The sequence below is a fragment of the Cupressus sempervirens genome, chromosome 5, assembly GCF_028749045.1.
Source record: "Cupressus sempervirens isolate cs-2001-9-10 chromosome 5, ASM2874904v1, whole genome shotgun sequence".
Taxonomy (NCBI): Eukaryota; Viridiplantae; Streptophyta; class Pinopsida; order Cupressales; family Cupressaceae; genus Cupressus; species Cupressus sempervirens.
In genome coordinates this window covers 90,810,574-90,830,844 of record NC_143122.1, presented here as the reverse complement: position 1 = coordinate 90,830,844, position 20,271 = coordinate 90,810,574, and the positions used below count along the sequence as shown (strand labels likewise).

Here is a 20,271-nt window from a genome sequence, read left to right as displayed (position 1 = left end):
TGCAAACAAGCTTCAAGTTCTCTAACCTAAGAGGAAGTTATTTTCTCTCCCTTCCAAGATTTTCTTAGATGAAGATCTCACGAAGGCACAGGTTACAGAGCTAAAACATGTGCGAGGGACAGTTGCAGAGGCGAGGAGAGCTAGTAAATGGGCAGTTATCAGGAATCTGAAAGCAGTTATTAGAGATTCCCTCCCAATGGTTGGGAAGAGAGGTAGACCCTCGAGGCCAAATAATGGTCCCACTAGCAGTCAAACAAGAGGAAGACCCTCACTTGCTCCTTCTTGTTAACCGCTAGAATCATAATGGGTCTTTATGGTCATTGCTTGGTCTTTTATGTGATGTTCTGGGATCTGCAAATATTCTTGTCATTACTGAGACTCATGAGAGCCCTGTACGTCCTCTTTCGGGTGTTACTAGTTATCAATGGTTATCTATATGTAGAGAGGAGGTTCGTGCTTATGGTGGGGTACGTGGCTCGGGCAATGTGGCTTGTTTGATTAAGGAGGATATTTTTAGTGGTACTTCTATTGTACACTCAGATATGTTTGCCAGATTTATGTGGGTCCACATTGACCGTAAGTGTCACCATCAGAGAGATCTCTATTTGGCTGCTTGCTATTTCCTCCCAACTTCCTCCCATTATGCTATTCATGGTACTCACGACAGAGACCCATTTGTTGACCTTTGCGAGACTTTCTCTTAGTTTGCTTCTCTAGGGGACATTATTATTCTTGAGGAATTCATTGCAAAAACCAGAGAACTTCAAACTCCGCTTTATGATCACAGTTCGGATCCCATTTGCTCCACTGAGATTGAACCAACTTCTTTTGGGCTTCAGCAGCATTCTAAGGATGCTCTTGGGTCGTTATACATTTATGGTAGACATTTGTTGTGGCTTTGTGTCTTCTGGTTTGGTGATCTTGAACAGCCTTTCCTGCTTTCCTCGATCTGAGTTCTTCACTTGTTGACCTCATTGTGGTTGTGCTAGTGTCGTTGATTATGTCCTCACCTGTCCCTCATTCATTTCTTGCATTCACAGTTTCACCATCATGCACCTTCCTCTTGCAGACCATGTTGTCCTCAATATTCACTTTCGCCTCTCCTCTCTTCTTTCACCCCCTCTCTTAGCACCTCATCTTTTATCCATCATGGCTCGCTCAACCATTCACTTTCGTTTTCTAAAAGGTGATTGTGAGCTCTTTTCCACTCATCTTTCGAGACTCCTCAACCCTTCTTGCTTTTCTGACTCATGTGAGGCCACCTCCATGTTTCACTTGCTTGCGACGACTATCTAGAAGTTTGCCATCCCTTCTATTCCTCATCGCCCTCCTCTGCCCCTTCGCTGCAACCATCGTAATACTTGTCCTATGAACCAGTGGTTCGATACAGATTGCAAATCTTTCCATCGTGTTATGTGTTTTTCTTTTGAGGCTTGCTCCACTGACTTTGTCCACCTTTGCTCGTCTTATCTTCATTTTCTTCGTAGTAAGAAACATTCCTTTGCCGCTTCCAAGTGCAAATCCCTCTGCTCCATGCTGATCCACAATCCCCAGCTTTTCTGCTGCACTCTTTTCCCCCGCAATTCTCCTCCACCCTCGACTTTCGCTCCCTTACCTTGTACTCCATGCCTCTTTATGACATTCCAGGGCAGCTTTCTATCCATCCTATTTCGACTCCTTTCAATTGCTTGTTCACCCCTTCCGACATTTTTGAGGCCACCAAATCCATGAAGTGTAGTAGAGCTGCTGATAAGGGTTGTTTTCAGGCTGAGCTTTTTGAGTTTAGTGCCTTGGTTCTAGGCCCCTATCTTTCTATTCCTTTTAATAGAGTGATTCACATTGGATTTCCGACTTCTTGGTCTAGGCATCTGATTTATCGTATTCATAAGACCGGCCCTGTCTCCAATCCGAGGAACTACAAACTGTCATGATTGGGCACACATTTGCCAAACTGTATGCAACAACCCTTAATACTATGTAGTGAGCTGGACAAGAAGGGTTGTAGGGCTAGAGGGTAGGCTGGTTTCCAGGTAGACTATTAGACTTATCATACCTTCACTTCACAGGCTATTATTGAGGAGGCTAGACACAGATCAAAGAAGGTCTATTGTTGCTTTGTTGATTTTCGCAAAGCTTTTGATTCTGTCCCTAGGGTGGCTCTATTTGAGAGGCTTAAGGAGATTGGTATCTCTGAGATGTTACATACCTCTATTATGAAACTTTGAGACTATAGTTGGAAAATTCAGGGCTCCTGAGGGCTTCTCAGATCCGATCCATAACACCATTGGGTTTAAGCAGGGATGTCCTCTCTCCCCTACATTGTTTGGGTTATTTATTGATGAGCTTGAAGATTTCCTCCTGAGGTCTACGTTCCCTAGAGACAGCTGCTATCTTCACCAGGTTCTGATCTCCATCCTTCTTTTTGCTGATGATGTGGTTCTCCTTACTTCCTCTCCAAACAGTTTACAAAGGCTTCTAGATGGCTTGGCTTCCTTTTGTGATCAGCGACAGCTTATGGTTAACTTGGGTAAGACTCGAGTCATGATCTTCAATTGTTTAAAGACTTCCCATCTTCGCTTCTTTTTTCAGGGTCAAGAGATTGAGATCACTATATCTTATACTTATCTAAGGGTTAAGTATTCTGGACCATGGTTTAGTATGAGACCAGTTATTCAACCCAGAGTTAATAAGGGTATGGGTTCTCTTGCTTTGCTTGAGAAACAGTGTTTCGGGCGTCATTTCCAAGATATCTAGTCCAAGTTATCTCTCTCTTGGACTCTCTTGTGAGGCCAATTGTTCTTTATGGGTTATAAGAAGTTATAACCTATTGGGGTTACACTCTACTTTATCCAGAATGGACAGGTATAGTACAGAGTCTTAGAGGACACGATCTTGGACAATTGATATCCAGAGTCAGAACAATAGAAAGGATGGTTATTTAGACATTCGAGATAAACTTAGGAAAATAAGCCATGACATGTCTGAACAGTTGGTTGAGCACCACCATATAATGAATGACATGTTGTCTGACCTAGCTAAGGTGGATAAGTTGACTGGATTTCTATTTGGCAGATTTTCTCACAGGGCAAATGACACAATTACCAAGAACTTGCATGAGGAATTTGAGAAACTAGCTTATAGCCAGGCTGAGGTCTCAGATTCTACTCCGCTACAGGAGGTAGTGAGAAAGGATATTACGCAAATTGATAGTAATGGTCAACTTGATATTCAAATTGAGACAATTGTATACAGGTCGTCAAAGGGTGATGTCACAGGTATTCAGGATGGTATAGTTACAACAGGTAGTGACTACAGCATAGTGGGTTCAGATGATGATTATGAGGATGTTGTTGTGCATGATGGTGAGATACCTAGTAGAGATGAGCAGACATTGAGCATTCATGACTTTGCTGAGAAAGAGTACCAGGCACAGTTAGATGCTTCGACACATGAGGTTGAGGCTGGTAGTACTTCACATGATTTGTCCAGCCAGCTGAAAGTGAACAAAGACAGTATTGTGACTTCATTATCTCATCATGACAGGTATGTGGAGTTAGTTGGTATTGGTCATATTACTCAGGTGAGGAGTTTTCTTGAGTTACCAGCTAATTCTAGTTTACAGATATGGACTCGAGATTGTTATATTGGCATTTGGGATTTAGTTGACTGGAGATCTTTAACACTTTTTGGTAGCAGTGTTTGTTTGGGTGCTATCATGGATTTGATTAGCAGATTGCACGGTGTTGTCTTTTCTTGTGCCAGCAGCTTGTCCGATGTTGGTATTAGTTTTTATACACTGGTGTTGGGCTTTGTTCATATATCCAGTCGACCATACTTGCTGGAATGTGTTGATGATCTTTCATATTTGGCAGTGTGTACAGATGAGTCCCAGGATCATATTGGCATTGATGACATCCAGGAGGATGCAGTGGGTAGTTTTGAAGACTTAGTTTCGTTGGCAGTTTCTTTTGGTACAGAGGAGTTAGACATCAGTGCTACATTTTTTGATACTCCATATGTTAATATGCGCTTTGGAGTTGATTCACAGGATATGGATGGTAATACTCTAAAGACTAGTAACTTTGAGGATACTCCTTTAGACAGTGCATCAGAGGAGGTTTGTAGGAGACAGTCTAGCCAGTGTCATCATGTGTCTAATCAGTTGAGAGTTAGTGAGCAAGACATTGCTATCGCTTGCCAGCATTTTGATGCTGCTCGTCAGTTGTTAGCCGTTTATGGATGGGGTTCTACTAGTGATGAGTAGGGAGGCAGTTATCTTTCCTTGACAGAGTTCCACTCTTTATGGGAGGCTATCCAGATTCTGAGACAGGATTATGTGCAGTTGGTAGCCGATAGAGATTATCTTATGGAGTGGGGCAGTACATCATACGATGCATTGTTGGCCAAGGAAGATGAGGTGAGTGAGCTTACTCAGTAGCTTGAGGTGACTTCTGAGATTCTTGAGAGTACATAGTTGGCTTTCAAGGAGTCACAGTTTCATTTGGCTAAGGTGACCATGGAGTTAGAGCAACTACAGTCTTTACTAGATTCTATACAGTCACAAGCTATGGTGTCTGGTGATCTGAGGATGTCCATGGTCGAGATTGTCAAAGACAGTGGAGATGGGGATGCATCCGTCCTTGATACTAACATTGGCATATCGGGTTTCTCCCCACTAGAGTCAAGTTCAGTTGAGTTGGGTGCTACAACAGATTGTTGTGGTATGCCTGACATGGTGGTGACCTCTAGTACTAATGGCACGAAGACTAGGGATGATGTATCAAAGACCATGTGTGATGTTGGTGAGCCGACAGTTGCCATGGTTCCTGCTAGTAATACTACTCCCTTGGCGATGTCTTCAGAGGTAGTAGTCAGTTCCAACTTGGTTAGTGATCAATTGCAGTTAGTTACATCTGGATTGCAGTTTGAACCACTGACTGAGATTGGCACATTCTATCGACATTACATTGTGAGGTATGCTCATCAATTCACCTTTGATGACCATGTTGATGAGATGATGATACAGAGATGTACTTTGGTTCCTATGCTTATCATCAGTTATGGGATAGTTTGATGCCTCGTGATGAGAGTTGTTGGCGATAGGTCCTGCAGTTGACAGCTTGATAATACATGACTTAGAGCAGGAGTTTTGGAGTGATGCTTCAACGAGTGTTGTTATTGATTCTACTCCTTTGGCTATGACATCTCCTGACTTAGCTAGTGATCAGTCACAATGGCTTGTATCACTTGTTCATGGTGAGCTGTTGACTGAGGTTGGTTTTTTTTATCAACATTATATTGCAGGGTATGTACATCAGTTAGCATTTTATCCTTGTGCTAAGGAGTTGATGGCAGACAAACTTGGTTTGGGTTCCATTTCTTGTTGTTTATCTTGTGATGGCTTTTCACCATCAGGGGTGCATGGGAGTTATGGTTATGAGATAGTGGCCGATAATCTGCAGAGTTGTGTTGACTGCAGGAGTTGTACAGTGTGTGGATTCTCCATACTTGGTACAGTTTCATTCGGGAGCATTCACCATTGTTGCAGAGTTGGATTGTACATTCCGTATAGGCCAGTGGGATGCGTTGATGCTATTTACTCTGTTGGCAATTTGATTTGTCCACTTTACTTGAGTTTTGATGTTCTAAGAGTTTGTGTCTCGTGGGTTTCTAACTGTGGAAGTTGTGACTTTGGAGTTTGGTTGAGCAGTAATTGTCATTTTGATTATGGATTCCTCTTGGTTATATTCCAGAGGATATTGCAGGAGCCTGTGTTAATTGACAATAGTATAGTTCATGACTACATTTGGGATCCAGGTGGATTGATTGGTCTATTGTTCAGCCATTGCTTGAGGACAAGCAATATTTGGAAGGGGAGGACTTGTCATGTCCCCTTTTCAAATAATTAAAAATAATAATCTTTGCTAAGGCAGGCAGGCCCAAAAAGGTGAAGTTTCGGAAAAAGGGGATAATCTTTGGAAGCTAATGGACTAATAAATGAAAATTATTATTAAAATATGTTTTATTAACCCCTCTTGGATGTGAGTTAGGGTTATGCCCTCTTTTAAGGGGTTTGGAGGCATTTTGGGCTCATTCTAGAACTTGATTTTTGCGCATTGCTTTGTTGTTCTTCAGAGGCTGCCAAACCTATGGAGAAGGAGACCCAAGAACGGGAGTTTGCAAGTTTCCAGGAAGGCTAAGGACAGGAGTTTGAAGACATTCCATGTGCATGCTCATGCAGAGTTTTCCTTTGTGCTGAACAGTGCAGATTTGTGGGTTTTCGAGTGTGTTTTTTTGTAAGAGTTTGGTGTTTCCAGTTGAGTATTTCATATCAGTTTGGGTTGCTGTTGTATTTCAGACTTTTAGATGTTAAAATAGAGCTGAATATATGTATTTGGTTGTGATTATACTTCTGTGATAGATTATCAGTGCTTTTGTGGTGTTTTCGGCTATTTTGTGTTGTTTTCAGGAGCTCGATGAGCATTGTTTTTGTCCTCCGTTTGGGAGCTGTTGTGTAAATGTTATACATATATGAAAATGTCATTTTGTAGGCTGTTATGCTGCTGAAATTTCTATAAAAAATGTCCACTTTCAGATTTATTAATAATATGTGAAGCTATGAAGTTTTTGGCACTATTTCCGACATACCCGATTTGGGGTTTATTGAGAAATTGGTGGATCCTTGAAATATTGTTTGTTTGATCTTAAAGCTCTGATTAGAGGCTTGAAATATCATATAAAATCAGAAAAGGGACATTTCACCCGTTGCCCTATATATTATGAGATCAGAGGGAGATTTTCTCTGTCTATTCTGGGAGTGCTTCTCTCTATGATTTTTTCAGCTATTATGATCAGCATTGTCTTGCACTTTATCTTCAAGAGGCCACTATGCTCCGTGATAGCATGATCTAGTCACTGATACCACATTGACATTCATCTACTCAACTCGTTACTGCCTTCTTCACACCATTATCTCCTTTGTGAGGTGTGAAAAGGCCTTCTAGCTCCACTAAATCTACCAGACATTCCAGATGCATCAAATCCCGTACAGGCTCTTTGCACCAGCGACACTCCTCTAAGAGTGGCCAGAGACAGAGCAGGGCCTCTACTCATCAGCAAGCATATCATTCAACGACTGATTTCTTTTCGCCTAGAAAGGACTCCTAGTCTCTCTCTTGGCCTCCTCTCTATCTCTTTGTTTGCTTTCTCTTGTTATTTGTATTTATTTTCAAACACCTTTGTGTACTCCTGCTACTATCGGCCTCATTGTTGTAATCCTTCAATTCCATAGACCTTTTGTTGGTTTGTTGTTGGACATTAATATCATTATCTTATCTTATCTAATTCTGAAAATCAAGCTCATATACTCTGAAGAAACCACAAGAGTGCAAGACTCTTAATTGTTCAACATCACAGTAGTGTGAACCAGCTGGGTTCATTACACCTAGCTGCCCTAAAAATTTTGGCATTGTCCATTATGACTTGGACAATATTTGTAGGCCCCACAATCTCAACTAATTCTATGAGGATATTGGCAATGAGACTTGCAACTTTTGCCTATCCCTCACAATCCACTACCTTCAAGAACATCTCCCCTCTAGGGGACACTATTATAACATTGATTAATGGCCTAGTCTTGCAATATTTATATGCATCAGAAATGGAAACACTTGCGTCCATCCATGTAACCTTGATCACTCTCAGTTGTCTCTACCAACGCTTTCCTCTTCATCTTACTTCTTCGCCAATAAAGTGGTTCGCAACTTTTCATACCTAACCCTAACATAAGTAGGAGATGTATTGCAAATAGTAGTCACCATCAACCACCAATAGGGTGCTCTAACAAGGCTATATGGAAGCCGATTGGCATAAATGCAACAAGCAACACTTTGATCAACAAACTATATAATTTCATTTTTTAACGATGAATCTAATGGGCCTCTCTTTTAGTAACAATTCCTAGTTTGAAAGGTGGTGGCAATGGAAAGAAATGGTGTGATCCAATAGATCTTACCAAGCCACTAGGAGGTCTCCTCAAGCCTATTTTGGCCAAGAGTTGAGTATCCTTTCTTCATTTCTTTTCCTATCAGCTTCCTCTTGTTGGATAAGTGAGAAGGGGAATGAATCAGTTATCTGAAGTCCATTAAAAAAAATTACACCTTCTTAAACTTATCAGAAAATAAACTTTACTAATATGATTTAGCATGCAACTGACCGACAACAGTTTAAAACTTTAGGATATGAAAACATGAAATAGCATGCAACACATCCAATGACACATTAACATCAGTATTTAATGTGGAAACCCGATTTGGGTAAAGACCACCACATAAATTGCCACCTACAAAGAAATTCACTATTCTGAAGTAAGCTCAGTTAAGAGCCAACCCTATTAAAGGTGACAAACACATTTACTAACTGTGATCCTGATAGAGGATTTTTAACAAAGATCAGCTAGATTTGTCACTCCTCAATGAGTGGCCTTATTAAAAGACTTGCTACATTCATTAGAATGACACCTTACAAAGGATTTACAAATAGGACTGTAAAATCTACTCGATTAAGACATTTTCTCCTACAATGGTTAGAAAATAACAGTGAAATGATATGTAGAAATAGAAACTACCTTTGGTTGTTCAGATCTCCTTTCTGTTATGTACTCTTCTTCACACTCTTCTTAACTTGGTTGATCAACACGCACTTTATATCATCTCATTCCATCACACTTTACTTTGCCTCTTCTCTGCTCAGTGACTCTTTTGTCTTCGTTTGCTTATCAATAACTATCAGCTACAACAACACTCTTGCTCATCCTTTATATAATCGTTGTTTTGTCGCTTAATCACATTCATTAGGGTTTACCTAAATTCCTCTCACCGTTTGATTGCGTCTCATCTTACATTCAATGTATTTAGTGCTCAGAAAAAAATTTAATGCATCGTGCCAATTGTAATTTACCTTGAAACGTCAATTTTTTCTTCGATCACAAACTTTTCCTTGAATCTCTTCCATTTGATCTTACCTAACCAATTTCATCCATAGATTTCACTAAAAAAATTGTTTTCTTCCTTGGAATCTTCTAGATTATTCAAGATTCTCACTCGATCTCGTCCCATAATTGATTTAATCAAAATTGTTCTCCTTCACCAATCTATGTTCTTCCTTTACTGAATAACCTCATATGTTTGGTCAACACTGTTTACTTGGTCGACAATATCTTGTTTGGTAACACTTACAAACTTTGTTCTCAAACTTATGCTCAGTACACTTCTACCGAACAATATCTTTGCTTACCGAACACCATTTCTAACTCAATAACACACTCTTCTTATCTTTGCTTACCAAACACCATTTCTAACTCAGTAACACACTCTTCTTCCTTAACTTTTCACTTGACAACTTCAATCCTTTATTACCAACCAATATATTTGACTTGTACATCTTCCTAACTCTCATCAAATCATGTAAAACAATCAAACCAATATTACCTTGTCAAAGAGCAATTCATTAATTGCCCATTTAAGCTCATACATTTAACATTACTTCTTCAGTTCATTTTCTAGCTTTACCAACTATTTCTTTTCTCATCACATCCTTCACATAATTTGGCAACTTACAGAAATCAGTAAGTCAAATAGTCTTGATATCAATGACAAAATAACAACTGATCTAATTCTCCTCCATTCCTTTCAGTGCTCGGTCAACTAACCTTGTTCATCATTAGCATCAGTTTGGGTACCAATATCAATTGTAGTAACACCTCTTGGTCTCTAATATATTGTAGGATTAAATGCTTTGGCAGCCCATTTCCATCAATCTCATTATATTCCTTTTCTGAATGTGAAATAGAAGTGAGCTTTGACTCAAAAGTATGAGCTTAAATACTCTATATTTCAATGATTACACCGCCAAATAAAAATCCCACCACTAGGCAATGCCTTTGTAATGTCCCCTCTTCTTGGATTGGATAATGAGCTTATAACCCACAATAGATTGTTAGTACATGATATAATATATATGATATGTCTCTCTAAATAGTTGTGTCTCTACATGGTCCATCATTTATCTTACTAACCAAATAATATATCATATTTACTTATTATTATTTATATTCAATTTCATTTATGTCTTCATCAGATGATAATAGTATTGAATCATTCATATATTATTATTATCTTTTTGAATAACAAATTATATTATGTTATTCATTTAAATCAATAAATTTGATTATTATTATTATTATATTATACTATTATATTAGTATTAATTAGTAGATAAGTTTAAATTTCTAATTGTCAAAATTTATTTATTATATTTTAATTATTATTCAATATTTAATTCATAGTTTTATATATATATATATATATATATACACACACACACACATATATATATACATACATATATAGATAATTCTCTTGGGACAAGAGCTACATCAGATTTGAAAGGGTACACCCCAACAATTGAATTAGAGCTTCGACTTCCACATCTAACCATTGTGTCTGACTCTAAATAGTGAACCTAAATATTGCAAAAAACTAAAAAATAATTGGCACTATTGTAGACACCTAAAAAATCCTTTAGAAAATAAAGTATTTTTATTTTCTGAAAATCTCTGATGACGTCATCATTTATTAATTAATTATTTATTTAATTTATTTATTTATTTTTATGCCATTAAATCCCTTTATCTTAATTAAAAATATTTAATTAAAGAATCCCTCCCAAAAATGTTTAAATCTTATTTAACCATTATTTCCTTATTTATTAATTATTTAATTAATAAATTGACCAAAAATTCCAAAATAAATTATTTATTTATTTTTTGCCCAAAACTTGACCAATTTCCTTAAGACCACTAACCTCTTCCAAAATCTTCTAATCCTTCTTTAATTTCGATTAAAGGCTAATCCCATCATTTCCTACCCCTAATCCCAACTCAAAATATTTAATTAAGATTAAATATTAATTCTCATGTTTATTAAAAATATTTTAATAAATATCTCCTTAACCCAAACCCTTGAAATAAATAAAACTTTATTTATTTCCTAAAAACCTTATTTATCCTCATCCTAGGAAGTTTTAGACTCTTCTAGAAAGTCTTCATCCTCATCCAAAGCCTAGACTCTTCTAGAAGATGTCAATCCTTATCTTTGACCCTAATCCTAATCCCCCCCTAACCTTGTCACATTTCCTAAACATGGGTTAAGACTTGCTAACCCAAGCCAAAGCCAACAAATATCTCCTCCTTCACCCACCCTCATTAAATGCCATCCACTTGCCCATCTCTAACAAGCCTAATCTAATCTTAACCCAAGCCTAATCCAAGCCTTAATCATTTGCACATTCCTAAGTCAAGCTTAAGACTTTCTTAATACAACCCAAGTCAAAATATTTCAACTCTCTCACAAATATTCCAACCATAAAACTTTATGAAGCCCACAAAGCCATAAATGACTCTTACAAGCCCATTCATTGCTCTTACAAGCTATTATGAGGGTCTTTATGAGCTTTGAGCCTCCTTTGTTGACCCCTCAACCCCTCTAGCTCTAACCAATGACCCTGTGACATGTGTCACTCCCTGATTGGCTGTAAGGAAGCACAATCCATGTGCTCTCCTCTCATTCAATCTAAACCTTCCATAAGCTTTCTCCCATCCTTGCATCCTAGCCCTTGATCCCTCAAGCCCTTTGCCTATTTAAGGAATCCTCTCCCAAGCCATTTTAACACAATCACCCATAGTAACAAAGTAATGCCATTTTGATCATGAAGTAAAGCCATAATGCCATTTTTGAAAAGCCATTTTACATCAAATCCATTCACCCAAACCAAAATCCATCAAGAACACCATTGAAGCCTTTGGAGAATCGAGCATACATCCTATCTAATTAGAGAAAGCTACTCAACAAGAGAGCTTCTCATTGAGAGAGCCCATTAATGGCTCATATTCTCAATTGAGAGCTCATTTTAGTCTATCTTGAAGTTACGTTTATTTAGTTTTGTGAATACTTTTTGATTTGATATTTAGTGTTCTTTGCACTATAACCCCTTTGATATGCATACAAGTATAAAATAGTATTCGGAACTTCTTATTTTTAAAAAACTTGATTTTTTTCTTGAAAATTTCATTGAAAACTTGAACAAAATGAAGGTTTACTCATCTATGATTGTTAAATTTCCCTTCCCCCAACTATTCCTAAGCCTTTGATGCATGTTTCAGTCCTCAACATTGTTAACCTTCGAAGGAAAATGCTACAGCTATAGAACAAAGCAAAACTGGTAAAAAATGCTTGAGAAAAAAATGAAATAACTATGAGAAAAAAACATTCTTTTGAGGTTAAAATTAGGGTTCTAGCTCATTTTTTAGTATTTAAATAAATGGCATGTGAGGCCCTTTTTTGGACACCTGCAATCACTGGTTCATGTGGGTCCTAATCAAGTTCTATCTAAGGCCTTTAATAGTAGTTGGGTGCTTTAAGGGTCCGAACCCATTAAGAACCCAACCGCTAGGGAAGGAACCAAGCAAAACTCGACCCTGACCAACTTAGGAATACAACTCGGATAATACCGGGATTGAAATCCAAGCCATTTCACAAGGACCAAATAACTGAGAGAAGATTTCTGCATGTCAAAAAATATTCAAAAAATTGACTGTAAAACTACTATGGGAAGTGAGCAAGTGCCAAAAGATGCTTGTCAATTTGTCCGAGCACACCCAAACACACATAAACTAGATAAACACCAAGAATATCAATTCTAGCACACATCAAAACCTTGGCATATCATGAGAATACCAATTCTGGAAGTGATTATTATATTACTGTAGTATTGGGATGGGTGACCTCCTCGGAAGATCGAATGGTTCATCTCTATAAGCATCAACTAGATGTAATGAGTGTTAGGTGTTATATTCATTCTCATGAGAGACGGGTTTTTGTGAACCACTATTCATGAATAATGGATAAACAAGTTTGCCTAAAAAATTGTATAAGCCTCATAGCAACATCACAATTTGACTTGTAGAAAATACCTCCTATCTATCAACTAGTGAGATAAAGGAGCTTTGTAATGAGTGGTTCATTAGGCACAACAATTGCTAAAGGTTTTATACATAGGGTAGCAAGTGAAGTAGGGTTAAACGTGAAGGAAACTCCATAATTAACTATGATTTGGAATAGTATTGGGAAGGGTGAGCTCCTACGAAGGATCAATGTTTCACCTAGATGAAATAAGTGCTAAGTGTTCCATTAATAAAAAATATGGATTTTGTAAGTCACTATTGATGAAACATGGATCAATAAGTTTGACTCAAAAACTACATTGTTTAATCCTAATAGGAATATCACAATAATCATATACCACATCATATCACAATAATCCTAATAGCTTCAGACATCACTTTCAAGAAATTATGTTCAAGTTGTCCCTTTTGGACTCATTAATCAAACCGACCATGCTCTACGACTCTATTGTGTGTGGGCCCTCTCTCCTAGATTCTTATTGGGTCTTGATTAGGAGAGTCTAGACCCTTCTCCTTGGTCACATCATCAAATGGCATCGGTCAACTCCTCAGAGTAACATTTTAGCCAAGTTCAAGCACATCCCTTCAAGCTCCGGTCCATCTTTGACCTAGTTTGGTTTCTTCGCTGTTTTTGGGAGTTTGATTCAACTGATGGTCATCACAAATACTCCTACTTGGCCTATTGTTCTTTTACGATTGTTGCTGGTTCCAATCCTGATGGCAAAGCCCAATGCTAGTATGCCCAGGCTTCTTCTTTGCTAGGCTCGATCAAAGATCAAGATTGATCGTCTCCTCCCTTTCAATTCTTTCTAAATGCTCCCACTCACCTCCTTCCCTCACAGCAGGAGTTGAACAAGCATGCTAGACGTGACATTTACAAACAATATATTATCACGACCTGGAGCAACACTCTGAGAGGTCTCCATTCCAGGATGGCCTTTTATATTGAGCACTATATGGATAGTCAGGATGGGATCATTGTGTGCCCTTCCTACTTGATGTGGCACTAGAGACATGCTCTCTGCATCTCCTTGGGTTCCTTTAGAGTCAGTTCCCACCATCTCTACATCCAAACGGGCCATCTGATTGACAGAGTTGAGTGATTTTGTCACCTTCGTGCCTTAGCAGAGGCCAAAATGAAGACTCATTTCATCTTTAGCTGTCCAATCTATTGTGAGATCACGGGGAGATTTCCAAGAGTACAGATCCCTTTCATCTTTCTTGAGGTACATCAATCAGTGGTGTCTTTCTCTTTACCTCTAGGACACATGGCTATGTGACCACACTTTACAGGATCTATTCCCTTCAAGACAAACTTTGGGCCAATTTATCAATTCCTTTTTCTCATCGATGTCCTGCCTAGGGCATGAAGCAGTCGCTCAACCCTCCTACTTCAGTCACACCAAGGTTGTGAGACCTCGCAACGAGTTCACAAGACAGTAGCACTCCACCTTCAGCGGTACTCTAAGATGATCCAAAGTTCACCCCCACCCTAGACCGTATCATTTTAGCTAGTTCTTTTCCCATTTAGGGAGGACCTCTAGTCTTTCCCTTGTTGGTTCTTTTACTTTCTTGCTTGTTCTTTTTTTGGACACCATTTGGTGCTCCCATTGTCGGCAGGTGCCTTGGTTGTATGCTTTCAGTCCTTTAGACCCTTTTGTGGTCTCTTGTTGGACATTAATAAATTTATCGTATCTTTTCTGATACTATCATTATGAAAGCATATTAAAGATTGGAGGAAGAAAGAAAGGTTTTCTCGAAGCCATACACTAAGCCCAAAAGTGGATCTATGTCAGAGTCCTCTTCACTTGCTTTGCGGTTTCCTTGTTCCTACTTTCCCTATCAATGTCTCATCCTCGCAAAGCTCACCCCCACCCTAGACAATATCCTTTGAGCTGGTCTGTTTCCAGCCTAGGAAGGACCTCTAATCTTTCCCTTGTTGCTTCTTTTTCTTTCTTGCTTGTTCTTTTTCTAGACACCGTTTGGTGCTCCTGCTGTTGATGGATGCCTTGGTTGTATGCTCTCATTCCTTTAGACCCTTTTATGGTCTCTTTTTGGACATTAATAAATTTATCTTATCTTTTATGATACTATCATTATGCAAGCATATTAAAGATTGGAGGAAGAAAGAAAGGTTTGCACGAAGCCATAAGCTAAGCCCAAAAGTGGATGTATGTTAGAGTCCTCTTTGCTTGCTTTGCAGTTTCCTTGGACCTGCTTTCCCTATCAATGTCTCATCCTCACAAAGACGCATGGAAAATTGCAGAATTCGGGATGAAGTTGTAAGGGGATTTCTCGGTCAAGTGATTCCCCTATTAGCCTCCTTACATGAGGTAGCTGCTTTCTAGACCTCCCACATGATGCAAGTTCTCTCTTGGACTCCTGAAATGATGTAAGTGTCCCATTGGACTCCTTACATTATGTAAGTGCCCTCTCAGCCTCTTTACATGGTGCAAGTTCTCTTAGTTCTTTGGGCAATTATGCTGACTTGATTCTAAATTTATTGATAGCTGTACTCGCAAATCATATGGGCAGCTGAGTGTGTTCAATGCCTAGACCCTGATCCAAAGATAACTCATTGATCTATTTGTTGATAGACTTCTAAAGGTCAATCTTAGATTATTCACTTGTATTAAATGTTTGAACTTCATTGAATGACATATCTTATGTCTTGCTGACTGTCCTTTGATCTTCCTTGACATAATTATATTTTGTTGATTGCTTTTGTTTAATTATCCTTGCCAATATGTGTTTTTCTTCTGTTCTTTTCCCTTGAATGGTTCGGTTAAGTTCTCCTTTATTGGCGAAAGGTTCATCACCTTTTATAAGAAATGAGCCATCACTTTTAATTGTTCCCTTTGAGCATAATATAATTCCCCCTGAATTCATCTCCCTTGAATGTCCTCCCCAAATGAAACCTTCTACATTTTGTATCTTCCAATGTGGGGGAGCAGGGGAAGAGTCACACCTCTTCATCATTTCCCTTGGCAATGGTAACAACCTCGCATAATTACCCACCTTTGAAAGAGTCGCAACCCTTCATCATTACTTACCTTTGAAAGAGAGTTAACAACCCTTCATGATTTTCTCTTTTTCAAAGGGACACAACCCTTCATAATTACAGCACTTTCAAAGAGTCACAATGCTCCCTAAATATAATCTTTTGAAAGAGTCCTTTCCTCATTTTATTCCTATTCCTTTCTTCTTCTATTAATACTTCTTCAATTCCCATGCTCCTCCCTTTCTTCCTTCCTCCATATCCCCTTTCAAATGAACTCTTCTCCCTTTTATATTTTATGTTGAGGGAGTCACAACTCATTATTACATATCTCTTGGCATTTTATTAAACTTGTAATTATATTATATTTATTCATTTTATATTTTAATTTTATTATTATAGAACAGATTACTGACAAAAAGACCAAGAACTAATAATCGAGATGAAAAACAAAATTGGGTTGGTACTGATAACATGATAAGAATAACATGATTCCATATTAAAAAACTTGATTGAGGGCAAAGTTTTGTAGGGAAACCAACAACTAACAAAGTGATTTCTTTCTAACAATTGAATGCTGTAAACTTCAACCAACCTGGGCACAGGAACATGTGAGTATCTTTCAGGAGAAAACACTCTGTTTTGAGCACTATAGTAATACAATCTCAATTTCAAGTTTAATCAAACAATATATTTTCTAGATATAAAATGCTCACATACCATTGTGATATAATTCATCCATCAATCCTGAAAGAGAAAATGCTGATAGGAATGAATCCAGATGTATCTTGGCTCTCCCCAAAAATTCTATTGATTCCCAAGTATTCTATTGAACCAAAAACCAAACGCTATGTCAGAATCATCAACAAACTTAACCAAGCATGCATAAAATATTGAACCAATATTATGAGTAGCAATCCAATATGGTACGGTGACATGACTAGTGCAGTGATTAGATTTTTCCACAGATGTTGGATGCTTTATATCTAAAGTAAAATACACAAACAATTGGCTTTCTGATGTGTGAATGGTTTTGCAAACAATTACACAAAAATATCACTGGAAAAGCTACTAGTATGTGTTACATATCCTATATATGTAAAACAAAACCAAGCTGATAGCATGTGCTACATATTCTATATATGTAAAAATACCATCCTAAACCAAAGCTATCAGATTTCCACAATCCATATATAGTGTTCTATAAGATTTCTGGGAATGATTGTGCAAGTTTTTTTGTCATCAACATTTCGGATCATACTACATGATCCATCATCAGGATGCATGAGAGTTGAGGAAAACTAAAATATCATCAATTCATATTTTATATAACATATTAACTAGTACAAAAACAAATAATGATAATGTAAAGTTAATTATAATTTTGCACTATAGTATACATAAACCCATTTCAGGCGGGATATGATTATCTAGCCTGCTTAAATATACATAAAGTGTCTACAGTGGTAGAGAGCTATTTTGCATGGCATGCAGTCTCTCCAACAAGGCAAGGAGGCTGCCCACCGTTGCAAGCACAGCTGGCATACACTAATCCATGTGCACCTTTAAGGACTCACGTGCTTTGAGAGCTCTGAATGAACTTTTACAGTAAATGAAAATTAATAAACTAAAGAAAAAAACCACTCAACCATAATAATTTTGTAGAGCAAAACAATCAAAGAAATAGATGTAGCGAACTAAGTGATCTGAACTAGCCAATATGTAATGTCCCCATTTTTAGGTTCTCTAGCAATACAGTTGTTGACTTGCTGGGTTCGTAAGCTTGATCAGAGAGTTAACTTGATATCACCATTGAATCCAGAGGATTTGGAGAAGTCATATGATGCTTTAAGATATCAACCATAATAATTTCTTAGAGCAAAACAATCAAAGAAAGAGATGTAGCAAACTAAGTGATCTGAACTAGCCAATATGTAATGTCCCCATTTTTAGGTTCTCTAGCAATACAGTTGTTGCTGACTTGCTGGGTTCGTAAGCTTGGTCAGAGAGTCAACTTGATATTACCATTGAATTCAGAGGATTTGGAGGAATCATATGATGCTTTAAGATATTATTTCCAACTTCCAGTTTGGGCCAAGTTTCTTGGAGGAAGTGTCACTTTTAGTAAGTCATTCAATCGAGTCTATTTACCATCTTTATCGGGATCACTCATACGCAGTTAGATTTCAATTTCAATGCATTTTGACCATTGTGGCTAATTGGGTATCATTGAGCTATATTCAATTAATTACACTAAGGTTATCATTTTAAAAACTTGTATTTATCAGGCTCCTCAATGATATAGATCCCTGGAAAGAATATTGCAAGTTTTAAATGATGGGATGCTTAAAAGAGACTTTAACTGCTGGGAATGATTTAAAAATAATTTAAATTACTTTTTGGAGTTAAAAGGCTTAATTATTATTTTAGTGTTTTTAAAAGGGACCTTCTAGAAGATTCCTAAAGAACTTATAAATAGGGGAAATGAGAGATCATTTGGCATATTGAGTTTATTATTTTTGATATTTCTCTTTGAGAAAACCCTGGGTAGTTATACAGTTAGACTTTGTTCAACTCATGATTTGTGAGTATGGAAGCCCTGAACAAGAAACATCTTCTACATTGGTGAAAGATCCTATCTGGATAATTCACTGGTGGTTTCATTTAGGAATCAAAATCAGGCTTCAGAATTGATTAAATCTTTAGTTTATGAGAAGCCAATTTGCAATGAAGATTTGAGAGATGATAATAAGAGAATTTGAGGAGATAATTTACTGCTTTGATGTGGATATACCTCTCTTTCGCCTGGTTGTACACTTTCCTTTTTTGGCAATACAGTTGCAACAAGGAAATGAGATTCTGTTGAGAAGTGCAACTAGGGTTTGAAGAGTTTTTGGTTCAGATTAGTGAGAGTCCAGACTTGCTGCATTATTCCTGCATCAAATCGACCTTCTTTGAGTTGTGCTCTAAGTGTGGCATTTAGGGTCTGGATTTCAATTAACTGGTTTTTATGATAATCAACCAAATAGTTGTAAACAACAAATGATCTTGGGGCACCATACTTAGAGATATCTCTTTCTTAGAGATCGGAGAGATTTCCTGGGACTAGCATCCATTTCAATTAATGTCAGCTTGTTGATTAAGTGAACAACCTAGAGTTCTTTATTGCTACATTTTGTGGGTATGTCAATAATATATTTGTAATGCACTTTAGTGATCTAGATTTTTCCTACTTTTGAGAAAATTTGTGTTTTCAGATCACAAATAAATTCTGGATTATTTGAGCTTGTGGGTTTCTTGAATATTGTAATTTTCTGAAGTGTTAGTTACTGCAACTGTTTATACTGTCTGCAATTTACATTGTTTTGTAAATCAATTACAAACATATTTCAAAACCAAAAAAGCACAAGGCATGAGCAGGCAGCATATTGCAGGGGTATTGGAGTACATTATCCTATCATCTTGAGGGGCCTCATAAGAAAGATGAAAACTTTTGAAGACCAACTACTAGAAGAGTTGATTGAATTGAATCCAAGTTGTCAAAGACGAAGTCAGAAAAATTGCATCAAATTAATAAGTTATAGCGAGTATTGGTAAAACATGAAGTATGTACATGAGCTTCTTGGGTGACTAAGATATATCTTTAAAAAAAAATCAGAAACAAATGAATAAGATTGTTCCAATGAAAAAATGAGAAACGGGAAATTGAAAAGAGGTATACAGGATATCATTCAGATGGAATAGTACTTTGATACACAAGGACTATATGACAGAGTTTCAGGATGACTTTTTGGACATGCATGCAGTTACTGTTAATGAGTGTGTGCATCAAGGGAAAAACAAAACAACAGCCTTGATTAAACATTTAAAGCTTTCCTATGATGCTGATGACAATAGTGTCAATGATGGAATAGTTGAGATCAATGATACATCTTCAAAAGATGCCCATAATGAAAGCAGATATAATGATGTCCTTTTACAAGCTAATGCCAATTCTACATCTTATTTCAGTGATGATGGCACAAATGGTTTTTGCTTTGACTTTTTGAACCAGACCAGCATGGAGAGGTTTGACTATGACAATTTTAGTAATAAGAAGTTGGAGAGTAATTTATTTGTAGAGGGTATTGTTGATGTCAGTTTTGTACCACTACATAACATATAGCAATTGAATACTTGATACGAAATATCAAACACTCAATCCCTTTCTTGAAAAGTAAATACTCATGAAGAACATGAGAAAAACTCCACG

The 20,271-nt window shown here is 37.5% G+C and overlaps 1 protein-coding gene across 6 annotated transcripts in view; it reads right to left on the bottom strand.

Annotated features, from left to right (window-relative positions):
- Positions 1 to 20,271, bottom strand: part of PTAC14 (plastid transcriptionally active 14) — a 358,101-nt gene that overhangs the window by 104,501 nt on the left and 233,329 nt on the right. For all 6 annotated transcript variants that reach the window (XM_089828749.1, XM_089828750.1, XM_089828745.1 and 3 more), the window contains one exon: positions 16,740 to 16,845. In XM_089828749.1, coding sequence (XP_089684875.1) covers positions 16,740 to 16,845 — 106 coding nt within the window. The remainder of the gene's footprint in view (positions 1 to 16,739; positions 16,846 to 20,271) is intronic.